Below are 17036 nucleotides of genomic sequence, written 5' to 3' on the forward strand. Positions count from 1 at the left end.
TTTCTATCTCTTCGCGATCCAAGGGACACTTGAGCGAAGAAATCTGAACTCCGAGTTTCCAGTCTAGTTCTTCAAGATGGCGGTGCACTTTTGTCAAAGAACTTTCCAGACTGCGAGAGCTGTTGATTGCCTGATCATGAGGACCATTCAACAAGATTTGAATCTGGGTAAATACATCTTGTAAATTCTGTAACTCTTCGCGGAGCTGCTGGATATCGGCGACAGGGTTGTTTCTATCTTTAGTGTACTTGAGCAGAATGGAATCAAGCCTAGCTGCTAAGCTGACAGCCCGGGTGATGTTGGCAGAGATATCAAAATCCTGTAGTCCCAGCATGATAGCGTGATGGGTGATATGTGGCTGCTACCCATCCTGCGCGAAGAGGATCCGCCGGGAAAGAGACTGTTAAATAGTTAACTACAAAAAAACGAAAGTGAGAGATTGAATGAAACAATTATGAGTTCACTGTACCGTAGCTTGAGTGCGCGCGGTTAACCAAATGCTACTTCATGCAGCTGGGGTGATCTGTTAGAAGTCGAAGCCATCGGTGCGAGATTTCGAGAGAGACTATGGCCGCAGTGTTCTCTGACGATTCAAACTCCATTAATGTCCCTCACGGAACTCTCATTATCTATCTCATGATATTCCACACTCAACTAAATAGAGACGTAGTCGTTGAGGTTGCTTTGGCTGTTGCACAGAGCGTACTTTTGACAGGTACTTTCGCTCGTAGTACAAGAGCCGGGTTATACTAAAATTTCCCGACAAGTAGTGATTTGGCGAATGGTGACTTTGGTTATAGACTCAGAAATACTCTTCACAATCAGGGCAGTGAGGAAGATACAAGAGGAAACATTTACGTTGAGGCAATCTCTTAATCATGCACCCGCTAACTCGTGGCCCGACAAGTTTGTCTTTGAAGATAACCCTGATGTGTGATAACCCTATTTCACTTCTCTCCTGTCGCCTGTCGGAATTTGACAGCATTCTTCACATGTACAGTACTTTCATGGTCAATTCAAGAATCACAGCTATAGTTAGCTACCGGTAGACGGCAATTTCCGAAAGAAAGGTCTCGAACCTACTTGAACATTGGACTCCAAGACCGGTCCAACAAGCCATCGGAGGATCAGAAGCGCTGTGCTTTCTTGGCCACATCTACGATTCCAAATTGTCAGCAGGTATTGATGAGCCCAACTCAGAAGAAACCACGAGCCTCGGAATTGGCGGTTGAAGAGCATGTAATGGGTACGAAGTAGAGGGGAAATACATTTCAGTTCTTGGCTCTTGAGGATCGCGCATATGCAAACCGCAGTCATCAAGATGCATGCGACTCAGGACGAACGAATCGCTGGCGCTTCAAGCGACAGAACTACATACTAATGTGTCTAGATTTTTGCCGCCTTGAGATCTACGGGCGCGTCTGACATGGGCTATGGGACATGGATCATGGATAGGATGTCAGGTATCAACGCGCTCATAAAGCATTTGGTCTGGGTGAGAAACAGCCAGTAACTAGCACTTTGTTGGCTGCTGGTAACAATTGGATGCACATAACTAACTAATTAACTAGTTGGTGAAACCGGCAAAGTTACTCATGTTTGGTTGAAGAGTTGTTTATTGATGGCTCGAGACATCCTTGGAGAGCCTGCATGATCCTGATTAGCCTTGACCGAGAACAAGCCATGACCCTGGTAGTAATGAATGCTTCGATCATCACCAACAACAGCGGCTATTTGTGTTATTTTTGGACTTTAATATCTTCTAACGTAATACTAAGGAGCTGAGACATCGGAAGTGTCGACGTGTTAGTTGAATGAGGTGGCCTCTAAGTGCAAGAGGGCTTCACTGGCCTCTAATAATCAACCATGCTCGTCCATCAACTCTTCATGTATATAAGCAAAAATGACTTGCTTGGTCAGTCCACCATTCTTGCTGGAACTCAGAATCAACCACATCTCACCACGCCACTATGGAAGTCATCGGAATCGCCGCCAATGTTATCGCAGTTGTCGACTTGTCTGTCAAAGTCGGATCGCTTTGCCTCCAGTACGCCAAAGATGTCAATAATGCCTCCGCTGACATAAATCGCCTGCGTGAAGAAGTCGCCAGCCTGCAAAAAGTCACCGAGCAAGTCCAATCCTTGCTGGACAAGCCCAATGGAGAGAGACTCAGAAACTCCCATCAGCTAGATGCCGTCCTAAAGCAGAGTTACTTTCACCTCGATGAACTCGACCAAAGACTCGAGTCGAAACCTCCCCGCAAGCTTTTCGGAAAACTGAAGCTTCGCACACTCAAATGGCCCCTCCAGCGTGGAGAGGTAGAAGTCTTGGTTCAGAGTCTTCGGCGGTACAATGAGACAATCTCCTGGAACCTTCAAGTTCATCAGACGTAAGACCATCCGTTACATATCATTGCTTTCTTACACTCTAACACGATCTTGCTTTAGTGAAATTCTCCATGAAGTCGACGGTAATATGCGTATAGCCGATCAAAGGGCGGTTCTAAGCACTCTTCCTGTAGCTGATGGAGCGTCCTTTGACTCTGGAGATGAACAGAACAACGCGGTCTGCTTGCCAAACACGCGAGTTGACGTCATGCAACAAATCCGGCAGTGGGCAGATAGCCCGTCTACCGAGACACTCTTTTGGCTGAACGGCATGGCCGGGACGGGAAAGTCAACAATATCTCGCACTATTTGCCATCAATTCGCAGAGTCTGGCCAGCTTGCAGCAAGCTTCTTCTTCAAACGAGGAGAAGCCGACCGCAGGAACTTGACCAGATTCATAACTACGCTCGCATCTCAACTAGCTGAGGTGAACCCTCTTATTGCACCTCACATAAAAGCGGCAATTGACAACAATCAAAACATCTCTGGAAAAGGAACACAAAAGCAGTTTGACCTACTCATCCAAGAGCCTCTAAACAAAATAGCTTCGCCTTCTAACGGAGTCAGGTCGTTCGTGTTTGTCATCGATGCCCTGGATGAGTGTGACGAAGATGACGTGAATCTGGTTATTGATCTTTTCTCTCAACGTGCCAAGAGTTTGAGTCTGAAGATCAAGTGTCTCATTACGAGTAGACCGGAGCTACCTATTCGTCTTGGCTTTCAGGCTGCAAAGGGTTCATTTCAACATCTGGTCCTCCACAAGATACAACCCAATGTCATTGAGCATGACATCACAATCTTCTTTAAACACGAACTTTCACGTATCAGAGCAGTTTATAACGAATCTGTGTCCTTTAATCGACAGCTGCCATCTGACTGGCCCCTAGAACAACATATACATAGTCTAGTTAAAAGGGCTATTCCGCTTTTTATCTTTGCCTCTACAACTTGTCGATTTATCAACGACCGGAGATGTGGCGATCCGGATCTGCAGCTGCAAGCACTGCTTGAATTTCAACCGGAAATCCACGCATCGCAGCTTGACATGACTTATCTTCCCGTTTTGAATACACTGATAAACGGGCTGCCCACCTCAAGGCAGAATTTAGTCATCGACCGATTCCGAAGTATTGTTGGTCCGATCATCATACTTGCAAGTCCTCTTTCAAAACTTGCACTCAGTGGTCTTCTTGGCATTTCAACACAGACGATAAACTACCAACTTGACTCTCTGCATTCTGTTCTCAGCATACCAGAATTGGATCATTTGCCTGTCAGGATTCTTCACCTTTCATTCCGTGACTTTCTTGTCGATCCCGAGAAACAGGGAAAGAATCGTTTTTGGGTTGATGAAACAGAAGCCCACAAGTTAATGGCGGCAAACTGCCTTCGCGTGATGAACAAATACCTTCGTGAAGATGTGTGTCACCTTGCGCAACCGGGGATACGACGTTGCGATATTGATGACGATATCATACAGGGATATATTTCCCCAGAGCTGCAGTACGCCTGTCTCTATTGGGTTTACCACATTCAACAGGCGGGAGCAGTTGTTGATGATAGCAGTGAAGTTCTCGAGTTCTTGCGGGCGCATCTTCTCCACTGGTTGGAGGTTTTGAGCCTCTTAGCCAGGGCTTCGGAAAGTCTGAAAGTTCTAGAGCCTTTGCAAACAGCGCTCAAGGTACGTTTCTGCCAAATTGTATTGTATCGTGGATGGAACTGACAGTCAGTAGTCTCAAGGAAGCCAGCAGTTGCGTGAACTTTTACAAGACGCCTTTCTGTTGATACAAACCAATCTTTCGACAATAGACACTACGCCCCTTCAAATTTATTCCTCAGTTGTTGCCTTCATGCCAAAGGTTAGCCCAATTCGAAAGCTACTCTATGGTGATATTCCCGAATGGATTTCTCTTGCGCCACAACTAGACGAACACTGGGACCAGTGTAAACAGGTTCTAGTGGGTCACAAGGGCGGAGTAAGCTCTGCAGTCTTTTCACCCGATGGCAAACTTGTGGCCTCAGCCTCAGATGACCACACAGTTCGACTATGGAGGGTTGACAGTGGGAAATGCATACGAGAACTCAAGGGGCATACAGACTCTGTATACTCGGCATCCTTTTCTCCCGATGGCAAACTTGTCGCTTCCGTCTCAGAGTCTGGAGAATTCCTACTTTGCGATACTGTCAGCGGGGCCTGCGTCCAGAAACTGCCAAACAGTGAGGACTTGATCAGCTCGGTCGCCTTTTCCCCAAATGGTAAACTTTTGGCTGCATCGTCAGGAAATCATCGAGTCCGACTCTGGGGCATAGGTAATGATGTCCCCATGCGATGGCTCGAGGGCCATATGGGCTGGGTGACATCAGTAGCCTTTTCATCGAATGGCGCGCACTTGGCTTCAGCATCATATGATTGCACAGTCCGGCTGTGGAATACTGTTGATGGCACCTGCAAAAAAGTGCTAATAGGTCATGAAGGCCGAGTCAATTCGGTTGTGTTTTCACCCGATGGCCAAGTTCTAGCCTCATCGTCCAGCGACTGTACAATCCGGCTTTGGAGCGTCGATACTGGTACTTGTATACATACACTGGAGGACTATGGTCGTTCTGTGAACTCAGTATCCTTTTCGCCAGATGGAAAATTTATAGCCTCAGCCTCAGAGGATGGGAGAGTACGGCTCTGGCGCAGGGATGGTGGTATCTGTGAGAAAGAGCTGGAAGGCCATCAGACGAGAGTGAACTCGGTTAGTTTCTCACCCGATGGCACACTTTTAGTCTCAACTTCAGAAGATCAGACAGTCCGACTTTGGCGTCGAGACAATGACGTCTCGTTCCAAGAATCCAACAGCTCCCACAATCAAGTCAATTCGGCCTCTTTTTCACCTGATGGTGCACTTGTGGCATCGGGCTCGGATGACGGTATGATCCGACTTTGGCGGAGCGATGATGGCACTCTGTTGCGAGAACTGAAATGTCATGAGCATCCTGTTGCGTCGGTAGTCTTTTCCCCTAATGGTATACTCATCGCTTCGGGCTCAGATGATGGGACAGTCCGGCTTTGGCAAAGCAAGGATGGAACCTACCTCGGACAACTGAACGATCCCGGGTCTAAGATAATTTCCGTTGTCTTTACACATGATGGCAAGCATGTGGTTTTTGCCTCCCATGATCAGGTAGTTCGTTTCTTGCGGATTAGCGATGGAGTCTGTGTTCGAGAGCTTCCCGGCTATGAGGATCGGGCAAGCCTGGTTGCCTTTTCACCAGACCGCATGCTTGTAGCCTCAGCCACGAATGAAAAACATGTCCGGATCAGGCGCACTGACACCGGCGCCTGTATTCATCAGTTTTATAGAACCGGGATTTCATGGCTTGAATTTGATGCTTCAGGCTCATCAATCCACACTAATGATGAGTCTGTGCCAATTGATTGGCCCCCTTCCTCTAAAAACACGGCTACACCGCCATCCTCGCCATGCCGCAATGATGTGGGGATTAGTTATGACGGGTGTTGGATCTCATGGAAAGGTATCCCCATCCTTTGGCTGCCTGTTCCCTTTCGCGGTCGTTGTCTCTCAATTCGTGGAACTACTGTGGTACTAGGCTGCAAGTCTGGAAAAATCATGATCGTCAGATTTGGGAATGTAGGACTCCTCACGCAGTTGGCATAACGGTTCTTACTTAGTAATTCACAAAGATGGAGCGACGGTAACGAGTATTCTCCTATTGAAAGAGAAGAGTGCCGGATTGTGGATTGGGAGCCAAACAGTGCTTGGAAGCGATGTCGCACAAGCTAGTTCCTACAGCCACAACCAGGGTCTAAAAGAAACAGTGTTGCTAATTATAGATGTTCGATGTGTTCTCCAGGTCAAAGATTGGAAGCCTCAAAGCTCTAGAAGTGAGTCTCGAACGCACTTGTCGATGGATTCAAGTGATTGAATCAACCACTGGTACTTCAAGTCTTTGTGTTCCTGAAGTGAAAACAGGGCAGCCAATTGATTATCAAGAGTCTTGGTAAGAGTTAGTCAAAGACAAAGTCGTGTGCCATGATAAGCCGGGGTGGGGTACCCAAAAAAGAGAGAGGTGTCAGCTTGAGCGAAAAATAAAGAGTTCAAAGGCTTTTAGAGAGAAGACTACAGCCCACGAGAACATCATTCCATCAATTGGGACAGTAAACATTGATGCAACTTCGCCCGGCTTATGTTGTGAGAGCGAATTGAAGAGGACACGCGCGGGGGTACACAATTGTTAACGCGACAGCCACCGCCACATAACCCCATAATAATTCAGCCACATCAAGAAATGTTGATCACCATATTGAGATTCATCCATTCACCACATTTGTAAGATGGGATAACTGCTTAGACCTACCATACATGTGTGCCCAGTGAAGGTTAACTATAACTAGCTGGGTAGTTATAGATTTTTTGTTCGTGGCGTGAAAACATCATGCTTCAGCCTGGTCGCATAACCGTGCTCAAAGGCTTTGTGCATTTCGGCTCCCAGCAGTTCTTTCACCTCCGAAACAAAACACGTGCAGGACCAGCCAACCGCAAGCAAACAGGCAATAATGTGCAGTACTTGGAGTTATTGCTGTGTCGCTTATACATTCCACTGATGGTGAACTAACTAGTAACTGCCTATAACTATATGGCTGCTGCAACACTCTCTCCCAGATTTCCATGCCCCTCTCGCTCTCCTTCCATTTTGCCCACAACTTCTATTCACGCACTCAAAAAAAAATCAACAAGGATTTTTCACTCTCCGCCATAATGAACAAATCAGGGGTTTTTGGCCTCACGTTCGACATCGTCAGCTTATCTACAGATATCTTGTCTCTGTGTGCCGAGTACTCTCAGGATGCCAAAAGCTCCAGCGCAGATATCGATCTGCTCCTCAAAAGCATCAACACCGTGCAAACCACGGCTAAACAAGCCCATGACGTCTTTCGTGGGCCCGATGGCCAGAGATTCATGCTGTCCGAAAGTCTGAGCGAGGTCTTGAACGACAGCCATGGTAGCCTTGTCGAGATAAAGAAAAAGCTGGAGCCCAAACCCAACTGTATCTCATCCAAGAAACTCAAGTTTGGTGGACCCAAGTGGCCCTACAGACGCAAGGACCTGGAGATGGTCGTCGATGGGCTTGACCGACAGATTGACGCCATCTCCGTAGCCCTTTACCTGAACAAAAGGTAATTCCTCCCTTCCTCTCCCGCCCTCCCCTGTCATAACAACTTCTGACAGTCCTCCGGTTTAGTCACCCTACCGTTCCCACTCTCACCTTTGTACAGCTTTGCCAACATCTGTTTGCCGTTGAACAAAAGGAGACGCTGGCCAGACTCCCAGTAGCGAGCCCCGCAATTTTCAACTCGTTTGAACACGAACACAGTCCCGTCTGTCTTGCTGGCACCCGTGTCGATGTTCTGCAAGAAATAAATGAATGGGCCGGTGATCCTTTTGCAAAGCCTCTCTTCTGGCTAAATGGCATGGCTGGTACCGGAAAGACCACCATTTTGCGCACCATCTGCTACCAGCTGAAAGCATCGCGGAAGCTTGGTGCCAGCTTCTTCTTCAAACGAGAAGATAATGAGTGCGGCAATATATCTAAACTGGTGTCAACTATTGCATCTCAGCTTGCCCAAATGCACCCAGAGGTCGCCCCTTATATCAAAGCTGCAATTGATAAAAGTCCGAGTATCTACCATAAGACTATGGAGGATCAGTTCAGCCACTTGATCAGCGGTCCCCTCAGCAAAATTAACCTAGATTCCGAGAAGGCCTCTTCAATTGTATTCATTATCGATGCTCTTGACGAGTGTGACGATGACGACGATATCCGCGTCATCATCAACCTTTTCTCGTACTCTACAGGAAATATAGACATGAAGGTGAAACCCAAGTTTCTTATTTCCAGCAGACCAGAACTACCCATTCGGGTGGGCTTTAATGCCGTGAAGGGTACATTCCAGACTGCCATTTTGCATGATATCCCAAACTCCGTCGTCAGGCAGGATATTACTACATTCTTGAGACACGAGCTTGCAAGAGCTAAAGAAGAATTTGACCAAACCGTGTCTGATAGTCGGCAACTATCTCCCAATTGGCCCGAGGAGACTGAAATCGAAAGTCTTGTCGATGTGTCTTTTCCTCTTTTTTCTGTTGCCGCCACAATTTCTCGCTTCATTCAAAATCGGAGATGCGGAAGTCCCACATCGCAGCTCAGAAAGGTTTTTGAGTTCCATCCGGGTTGCCGTCCGTCAGATCTAGACAAAACTTATATGCCTATTTTGAACGGCTTGGTTCAGAATTTGACTCCTACACGCAGGAGCAAAATGATTCAGCGGTTCCAAAGTGTCATTGGCCCTTTTGTCAATTTAGCGAGCCCGCTCTCTACTGCCGCTCTAGGAGAGCTTCTCGGTGTCCCCAAGAGCCAGATTAACGACCAACTAGACCTACTTCATTCTGTTCTGAGCGTTCCGCGGACTTCTCAACAGCCGCCGAGACTTCTACATTCTTCCTTCGGCGAATTTCTCAGTGACCCCCTGAAACAAGGCACGAATGAGTTCTGGATAGATGAAAACGAAATCCACAAGACGATGGCTGCAAACTGTCTCCGTATCATGGAGAAGCACCTGAAGAAAAATATTTGTCAGCTTGGCCATGCAAAATCACAAGCCCCTCCCATTGATGGCCCAGTCTTACAGAGCAGTGTACCCCCCGAGCTTCGATACGCCTGCCTGTACTGGGCTCACCACATGCAAAAGGCCGAAATGGTTATTGATGACAACCATGAAATTTTCAAGTTTTTGTTAGAACATTTATCGCATTGGGTTGAAGTATTGGCTATTTTGAAGAACACACAAGAAAGCATTCAAGCTCTCGAGGTTTTGCAAAGTATCATGGACGTTAGTGCCCACCCAAGACCCAATTGATGATCAAGGTGCTAACTATTACTAGGAAAATAACTCCAAGGCTCTATTCAAGTTCGTACAGGAAGCTTTACAGTTAGTACAACATCATCTCACAACAATCGAGGCTACACCGCTTCAGGTCTACTTCGTAGTAGACCTTCAACTTATGGCCTAGGGTAACTAGAGAAGATTGATTATCTCTTGCATGAGATTTTCAAAGACATGCACCTCTAGTACCAAGGTCTGCGAGATATTTGGCACAAACTCTACTGCAGCCCGAAAAGAAATATTCTAAAGATTTCTGGCAAGGGAATCGGGCTTTACTGCTAGGTCCGGTCCAAGAAGCCTATGTCACATCAATTTCTACCTGATGGCAAATTTCAAGCTATGCTCGCCATGAAGCCATGGCATAGTCCGACTTCGGGGCAGTCATGTTGATGACTGTATGCACGACTTACTACGATATACCAAGGCTTTGTTTCTTGAGTTTGGCTCTTTCGAGCCACGTCTTCAGACGTCTTGTGGCCCTATCGCCCGTTCTGGATCCACTTCAAATGGCCAAGTGTCTTCCTAAGTGCCTTTTCAACCGATGTGGAGTTTTTGATTAGTCTAGACAACTGGATACCTATGCATGGCATGGATGGGTGTTTTGTAAGCATCGGGCTGGTTTGATTCAGTGGAGGAAACTTTACCCCAAGATATAAAGATGACGGTTACATCACAGAATTTCTGTGTCATTATGGTGTATAGCAGGGCGAGGGCTAAATATTCTGTTCGATAACCTGATGATACCTACTATGATATTATCGTCACATAAAAGAGTTTGTGCACACCATAACTACATAGATATCTACCTACACTAAATGTACATTCATTCTACGATGAAGTACTTGCACAATTAAGGCTCCAAGAGCAGCCTTTTAGTCAAGGAAAAGACCCTGTCGAAGTGAGTTGAATTTACCACCATGCCAAAAGCAAAGTTCCGTGGAGTTGAGTTCCACTCAGGCGTTTAATCTACTTTCGGCCTTCGTTTTTTGTTACTTTGATAACATGAATGGAGCATATGATTGACGGCGTTGATTCACGATATATCCAAGTAAATCAATCTACTCCAAAAACTCAAGGTTCCCAAATTTGACGATGACCACTTTCCCCGACCGAGAAGCAAGCGCTACAGTGGAATCACGAACCTTTGAACTCTGGCTGCGAAATGGAGAAGGCACCCAAAATACCGGGATACTTTTCCACAAGATCCAGGAATTGTCAGGGCTAAGAGAGATATCAAGATGTCCAGGAGAAGGTTCAACGGCTCCTTGGCTGGATGGGGCGACAGGGGGGAGCGTGATAGTTTGCCGACCAGTAAAAAGGCACAAGCCCGACTTGTCGAACTCAAGTAGTGAAGCCTTGGTATCTAGAAACTCTCGAACACAGCAACCGCTGGTGCTGCTCCACAGACGGATCACATCATCTCCCGAGGCAGAGGCCACAAGTCTGCCGTCAGGCGAAAAAGCGATGAAATTGACCTGCCTCTGATGTACCTGAGGCGATTCTGCTGTGGCAGCATAATCAGTGCGCCAAAGTCGAATGGTCTGATCGTTTGAAGCCGTGGCGACAAGTTTGCCGTCAGGTGAAAAATTCACCGAGGTTACCCAACTGTCGTGACCGTCCAGCCGTTGCATACAGATGCCGTCATCTGCCCGCCAAAGCCGGGCTGTATGGTCATCTGACGCTGAGGCTATAAGCATGCCGTTGGGCGAAAAGGCCACTGCATTGATACGCTCTTCGTGACCCTTCAGTTCCCGGACAAAGGTACCATCAGCAGTAGACCAGAGCCGGACGGTTCTATCAACAGAGCCTGAGGCTATGAGTCGGCCATTGGGTGAAAAGACCACTGAGGTCACACTGTTCTTGTGGCCTATTAGCTCCCGCACACAGGTGCCATTAGAAGTGACCCAAAGTCGGACTGTATGATCATATGACGCCGAAGCTAGGAGCTCCTCGTTTGATGAGAATGCCAACGAGGGCACTGAGGCCTTGTGGCCCTTAAGCTTCTTCAGAGACATGCCATCATCACTGCGCCAAAGCCAGACTGTATAATCATCCGAGACCGATGCCGTGAATGTGGCATCTGTAGAAAACGTCATTGAAGCAACTGGGTGCCCGGGCTCTTTCAGTTCCCGTACGCAAGTGCCATCGTTACTGCGCCAGAGCCGAAATCTCTGATCATCTGAGATCGAGGCCACTAGTGAGCCGCTGGGGAAAAACGACACCGAATTCACCCAATGCTCATGACCTTTCAGCTCTCGTATGCAGTTGCCATTAGAGCGATCCCAGAGTCGGACGGTATGATCAGTTGAGCCTGACGCCACGAGTTTACCATCGGGCGAGAAACAGACCGCGGTCACTTCGCCTTTGTGACCTCCCAGGACATATTGACATTGGTCCCAGTGATCGTCTAGTTCAGGCGGAGATATCCAATCAGGCATATGGGCTTGGAACAACTTTCGAACTGGACTGTCTGTTGGGATGAATGCAGCGACTGAGCAGTAGATCTGAAGAGGTGTGGCAACCATGACCGATAAATTCGCCTGCACCAGCTGCAAAGCGCCTTGGAGAATACCACCAATCACTCCGCTTCCCTGTTCCTGAGAAATGTTAGTTTTTTGAATCATTTTGTCTTTAGATCTTTACTTACACTCAGCGCAGAGATTACACTCCGGAGAATCTTGAGGCTTTCTGGGGCTCTGCCCAGAAGGCTCAAGGCTTCAAGCCACTGCAAGAAATGACTCTGTAAAAACTCTAGAACTTCACTTTTGTCATCAACAACCATCTTTCCCTCCTCTAGGTGATAGGCCCAATTGAGACAAGCGTATTCTAGTTCAGGGGGGATACAGCTTTGTATAGTGCAAGGGTTGATGGAAGAGTGTTTTGTTCCTGGAAACATGAGCCGGCAAATATCTCCATAAAGGCTTTCCCCCATGACGCGCAAGCAGTGTTTCACCATCATTTGATGTGCTTTCTCCTCGTCAATCCAGAAGAGGTTAGCATGTCGGTTATTTGGATCAACTAGAAACTCGCGGAAGGACAGATGTAACGGCCTGACAGGCAAATGCGCCAATTCAACTGGTGGGATACTAAGGACGGAGTGCAGCAAGCTTAGTTGATGATCAATCGTCTGTGCTGGGAGGTTGAGAAGTTCACTCAGTGCGGACTTTGGAAGAGGATTCGCGAGAATGACAATAGACCCAACAATGCTCCGGAAACGTTCAACTACTACCTTTTGTTGGCTAGTAGACAAGTTACTGGCCAGGCTGTTCAAAACGGGTAGATAAGTTGAATCTAGCGGCGAAGCTTGGGCTCCAGGCTGAAAGTTTAGAAGCTGTCGTAGCTGCATGTCTGGGTTCCCACATCTGTGATCGTTTATGAACCGGCAGGTTGTCGCTGCAACGATGAAGAGCGGAACAGCTCTTTTCACCAGGATTTGTATGTTTTGTTGGCCGGGCCAGTTGGGAGGCAGCTGTTGTGAGATTGGCATAGACTTGTTGTATTTGATCTTGATTCTGTTGAGCTCATATTTGAGGAAAGCCGCGATGTCTTGTTCAATGACGACATCTGGCACCTGGTGGAGTAGCAGTCCTTGAAATGTGCCCTTCACGCTATCAAAGCCAAAGTGGATAGGCAACTCTGGTCTGCTGGTGATGAGACATTTGAGCCGAAGCTTCTGACTCTTTTCTTTGGCACAAGAAGAAAAGAGGTCGATAATAAGTTTCACACTTTCATCTTGATCACATTCGTCCAGGGCATCAATGACAAACACAAGCGAAAGCCTTGTCTGTGAGCTGAGAAATGCTTTGTTCAGAGGCTCCTTGACAAGCTTGTTGAACTGCATGAGCGTTGTCCTTCGGAAAATTTGTGAGTCATCATCGATGGCCGACTTGATATGAGGAGCAACATCTGGATGCATCTGGGCGATCTGAGCTGCAATGGTGGTGACGAATCTGGTCAAGTTCCCGCGGTCGGCTTCTCCTCGTTTGAAGAAGAAGCTTGCTGCAAGCTGGCCAGACTCTGCGAATTGATTGCAAATAGTGCGAGATATTGTTGACTTTCCCGTCCCGGCCATGCCGTTCAGCCAAAAGAGTGTCTCGGTAGACGGGCTATCTGCCCACTGCCGGATTTGTTGCATGACGTCAACTCGCGTGTTTGGCAAGCAGACCGCGTTGTTCTGTTCATCTCCAGAGTCAAAGGACGCTCCATCAGCTACAGGAAGAGTGCTTAGAACCGCCCTTTGATCGGCTATACGCATATTACCGTCGACTTCATGGAGAATTTCACTAAAGCAAGATCGTGTTAGAGTGTAAGAAAGCAATGATATGTAACGGATGGTCTTACGTCTGATGAACTTGAAGGTTCCAGGAGATTGTCTCATTGTACCGCCGAAGACTCTGAACCAAGACTTCTACCTCTCCACGCTGGAGGGGCCATTTGAGTGTGCGAAGCTTCAGTTTTCCGAAAAGCTTGCGGGGAGGTTTCGACTCGAGTCTTTGGTCGAGTTCATCGAGGTGAAAGTAACTCTGCTTTAGGACGGCATCTAGCTGATGGGAGTTTCTGAGTCTCTCTCCATTGGGCTTGTCCAGCAAGGATTGGACTTGCTCGGTGACTTTTTGCAGGCTGGCGACTTCTTCACGCAGGCGATTTATGTCAGCGGAGGCATTATTGACATCTTTGGCGTACTGGAGGCAAAGCGATCCGACTTTGACAGACAAGTCGACAACTGCGATAACATTGGCGGCGATTCCGATGACTTCCATAGTGGCGTGGTGAGATGTGGTTGATTCTGATTTCCAGCAAGAATGGTGGACTGACCAAGCAAGTCATTTTTGCTTATATACATGAAGAGTTGATGGACGAGCATGGTTGATTATTAGAGGCCAGTGAAGCCCTCTTGCACTTAGAGGCCATCCCATTCGACTAACACGTCGACACTTCCGATGTCTCAGCTCCTTAGTATTACGTTAGAAGATATTAAAGTCCAAAAATAACACAAATAGCCGCCGTTGGTAGTTCGCGACGACAGGAATCCCATATGTACTCATAAACCTGACTAGTTATAAGTGAATGTTGGCTTGTTTTAGGATCCTACTACAGGGTCATGTAATCCATCATGGCCCGTTTCTATCATTACCATCAGGGTATTTGTCTGTAAAAGAAGCCAGAAATAATCAATTCATTCATTTAGCTGCTTTGACTGCATGGCTTTTTGAACTCATACCGCTCCTCAGAGCCAAGTTTACAACCGAAGCAGAGCGATTCTAAACAAGATTGTTTATATCCAATCGAGCCCTCTTTTCATAACCCCGGCTTTCCTCGATCGCAAACCCTGTACCTAGTAATCCATAAGCTCGCATACATTGCCGTTGCCGCCAGGATCCAGCAAACACCACGACTTGATCGACTATCAAAGCAAAAGCGTCTAAGTTGCAGCAAAGTTGTCGAGATGCTCCCTCCAGTTGTACATCCACCTTTCAATTCGGGGCAAAATCATGAGACATTTTTTTCAGCGTCAAGTAGAGTATGAAAGCTCATGAGAACCAATCGTACCACCCTGTATCCGTCTCTACACAAGCGAGAAACTGTTGGGTGACCTGTCCATGAAGGCAGGAATCATGCCATGAAACAAGCCATGTAACTACGCATAATGCAGATTGAGCGTATCACACCGCAAGCGCAAAGCAGCTGCGCAATTTTTGAATGAAGCACATTCTCTTTGAAGTTCCGTTGGCGTCTGAAAATCGTATTTCTAGGCATTTCCGTATCGTAGTCATAGCTTGCATCCCAGGGCATGGAGAACCCTGGTAGAAAACAAAACCTCTAGGGAATTTCCCAACTCTGACATTTGACACTACTCACAACATCTGGATAACAATAGACTCCCATAACTCACAACTAGTTATACAGCACACCAACAACTTGAACTGCAATCGACAACGTATTTTGAACAAACTGTGTAACCCATGATGTAACGCCAACTTCCTGTCTGCCCTTGAATTCCCAAACTTGCAACTACCGAAGACTCACACCATTCCACCCAAACTATTTGTGCAACATGAAAGTACCTCCCGCCCCGACATCAAATCTTATAAATAAAACGCCCCCGTGCTGAAGAAACAGATTTACAGCGTGTTGATGCGTGCGGCCAAATAGCAGTACATGGAGAATGGTCTGGTTTCTGCTAGCGAATAAGCCGCCACGCCGACTACCGCCATGAGGGGCATCCACCACAGCGAATTGTCGTGGCGGCGTGTCACATCTATATCGACATTCATGATGTTCTGCGTCAGCATGGCCTCCCGAGCCAGATCCGAGTTGAGCCACGCGGCCAGAATCGGCACACGGCGCAGCTGAGTGTGGAACCACTGGAACCGCAGCGTATGCAGGTCGCGGTATCGCTGTTTCCATGCATGAAGCGGCAACCGGGCATCGCGCGGGCCAAAACACGACCACGCGCCCGCACTCTGCAGGTCTTTGGATGCAGCAGGACGCTCTACAGCGCCGCTAGCAACGGCCCGGTAATAGCGCGCCACAAGCAAGTCAAACCCGGCATTGCTGTGGTTGATGTGCTCCTCGAGGAAACCAATGTCGCGGTCCAGCCGAGCAACGCGGCTGCGGTCGCGTTCAAACGCAGATGCCTCGTAGCCCCAGTCGGCTACAGCAATTGGTACAGTGGTGTGTCCAGGACTGGTGAAAAGTCGGATAGCCAGGGTGTCCTGTGGTGTCCATGGCGCGTCGATGTTGTGTGGCATACGGTTGTCAGGAGGGATGAAGTAGGCAACCATGCGGGGAGCTTCTGGACTTGACACAACCATGGGCTCCCACACCATCATGGGACTCATAGCATTGGTGTGCCCCGTCTTATCTGGGATCATATCAAAAGCATCGATGAACTTGTTGTTTGCAGTCTGCAGTTCATGAATAGTCATGGCACTAGTGTTGGGAGCACCTGAGATGGGTGGCTGAGAGGCAGGCGCGGTTTGATGTGCAGACAAGAAATCACACTGGTGTGGGCCTCTAAGGACAAGGGTGCAAAGACTCCAGTCAATTCTGGTAGGCAAATTGGGAACAGCTTCCCATCCGTTGCAGTAAACAGGAGCAGGAAGCGCGATGTTCTCACCATCGTAGATTCCGAGATCAAATAAATCATCACCACTCAGCTCAACATCGCTGTCGGTGAAAGGGGAAAGTGGAGCAATATCAATGTCTGAAATGGGAATGGATGGAATGGTAATGTGAGACGGTGTACCGGGGATCAAGTCCTCTTCCACAACATTGACGACTTGGTCGTTCTGATCATCAGTTGGTGGGCACACAATGTCATTTGTCAAAGGGTTGGCAAGAGCACCTTGCAGTGATAAATGGCTTCCCAAAGTCTCGGCTACAGGAGTAACAGGAGAACAAGGCAGTTCATTGGTGCCCGACAAGGTAGGTGACATGTTCTGTGGGGATATCTAGGGGTATGTTTGTCAGTGTCTCTGAATTGTTTGCTTCGAGATTAAGTAGATGCGCCTTCCTTACATTTGGTGTGACCATAGAAACGTTGTCACTGTGCTCGGTGCCATTGGCACCGCAATTCTGAGAAGACTTTCGAGGGCTCATGTTTAACTGGGAATCGCCAAAGGCCAGAGTAAGAAGAGGTTGGGGCTGGTTTCTTTCTGCTCGATGTCGTCTTGGTGAATATTTGGCACAGATTG

At 47.7% G+C, this 17036-nt stretch overlaps 4 protein-coding genes across 4 annotated transcripts; 2 read left to right on the forward strand and 2 right to left on the reverse strand.

Moving 5' to 3' along the window:
* Nucleotides 1-1970: 1970 nt before the first annotated feature.
* BROUX77_000326 (uncharacterized protein) lies at nucleotides 1971-2393 on the forward strand (the record flags this gene model as incomplete). The annotated part of the gene is made up of 1 exon (XM_073747889.1): nucleotides 1971-2393. The coding sequence occupies one exon, from the start codon at nucleotides 1971-1973 to the stop codon at nucleotides 2391-2393; it is 423 nt and encodes a 140-aa protein (XP_073608563.1).
* Nucleotides 2394-7153: 4760 nt separating this feature from the next.
* BROUX77_000327 (uncharacterized protein) lies at nucleotides 7154-9466 on the forward strand (the record flags this gene model as incomplete). Its single annotated transcript, XM_073747900.1, has 3 exons — nucleotides 7154-7572; nucleotides 7638-9285; nucleotides 9338-9466. The coding sequence occupies 3 exons, from the start codon at nucleotides 7154-7156 to the stop codon at nucleotides 9464-9466; spliced, it is 2196 nt and encodes a 731-aa protein (XP_073608564.1).
* Nucleotides 9467-10397: 931 nt separating this feature from the next.
* On the reverse strand, nucleotides 10398-14099 carry BROUX77_000328 (uncharacterized protein; the record flags this gene model as incomplete). Its single annotated transcript, XM_073747911.1, has 4 exons — nucleotides 10398-11936; nucleotides 11987-12064; nucleotides 12293-13622; nucleotides 13681-14099. The coding sequence occupies 4 exons, from the start codon at nucleotides 14097-14099 to the stop codon at nucleotides 10398-10400; spliced, it is 3366 nt and encodes a 1121-aa protein (XP_073608565.1).
* A 1362-nt stretch (nucleotides 14100-15461) lies between these two features.
* On the reverse strand, nucleotides 15462-16778 carry BROUX77_000329 (uncharacterized protein; the record flags this gene model as incomplete). Its single annotated transcript, XM_073747922.1, has 1 exon — nucleotides 15462-16778. The coding sequence occupies one exon, from the start codon at nucleotides 16776-16778 to the stop codon at nucleotides 15462-15464; it is 1317 nt and encodes a 438-aa protein (XP_073608566.1).
* Between the last annotated feature and the right edge of the window lie 258 nt (nucleotides 16779-17036).

Source organism: Berkeleyomyces rouxiae, assembly GCF_048999995.1.
Source record: "Berkeleyomyces rouxiae strain 22BRR77 chromosome Unknown BrBRR77_ptg000001l, whole genome shotgun sequence".
Lineage (NCBI taxonomy): Eukaryota > Fungi > Ascomycota > Sordariomycetes > Microascales > Ceratocystidaceae > Berkeleyomyces > Berkeleyomyces rouxiae.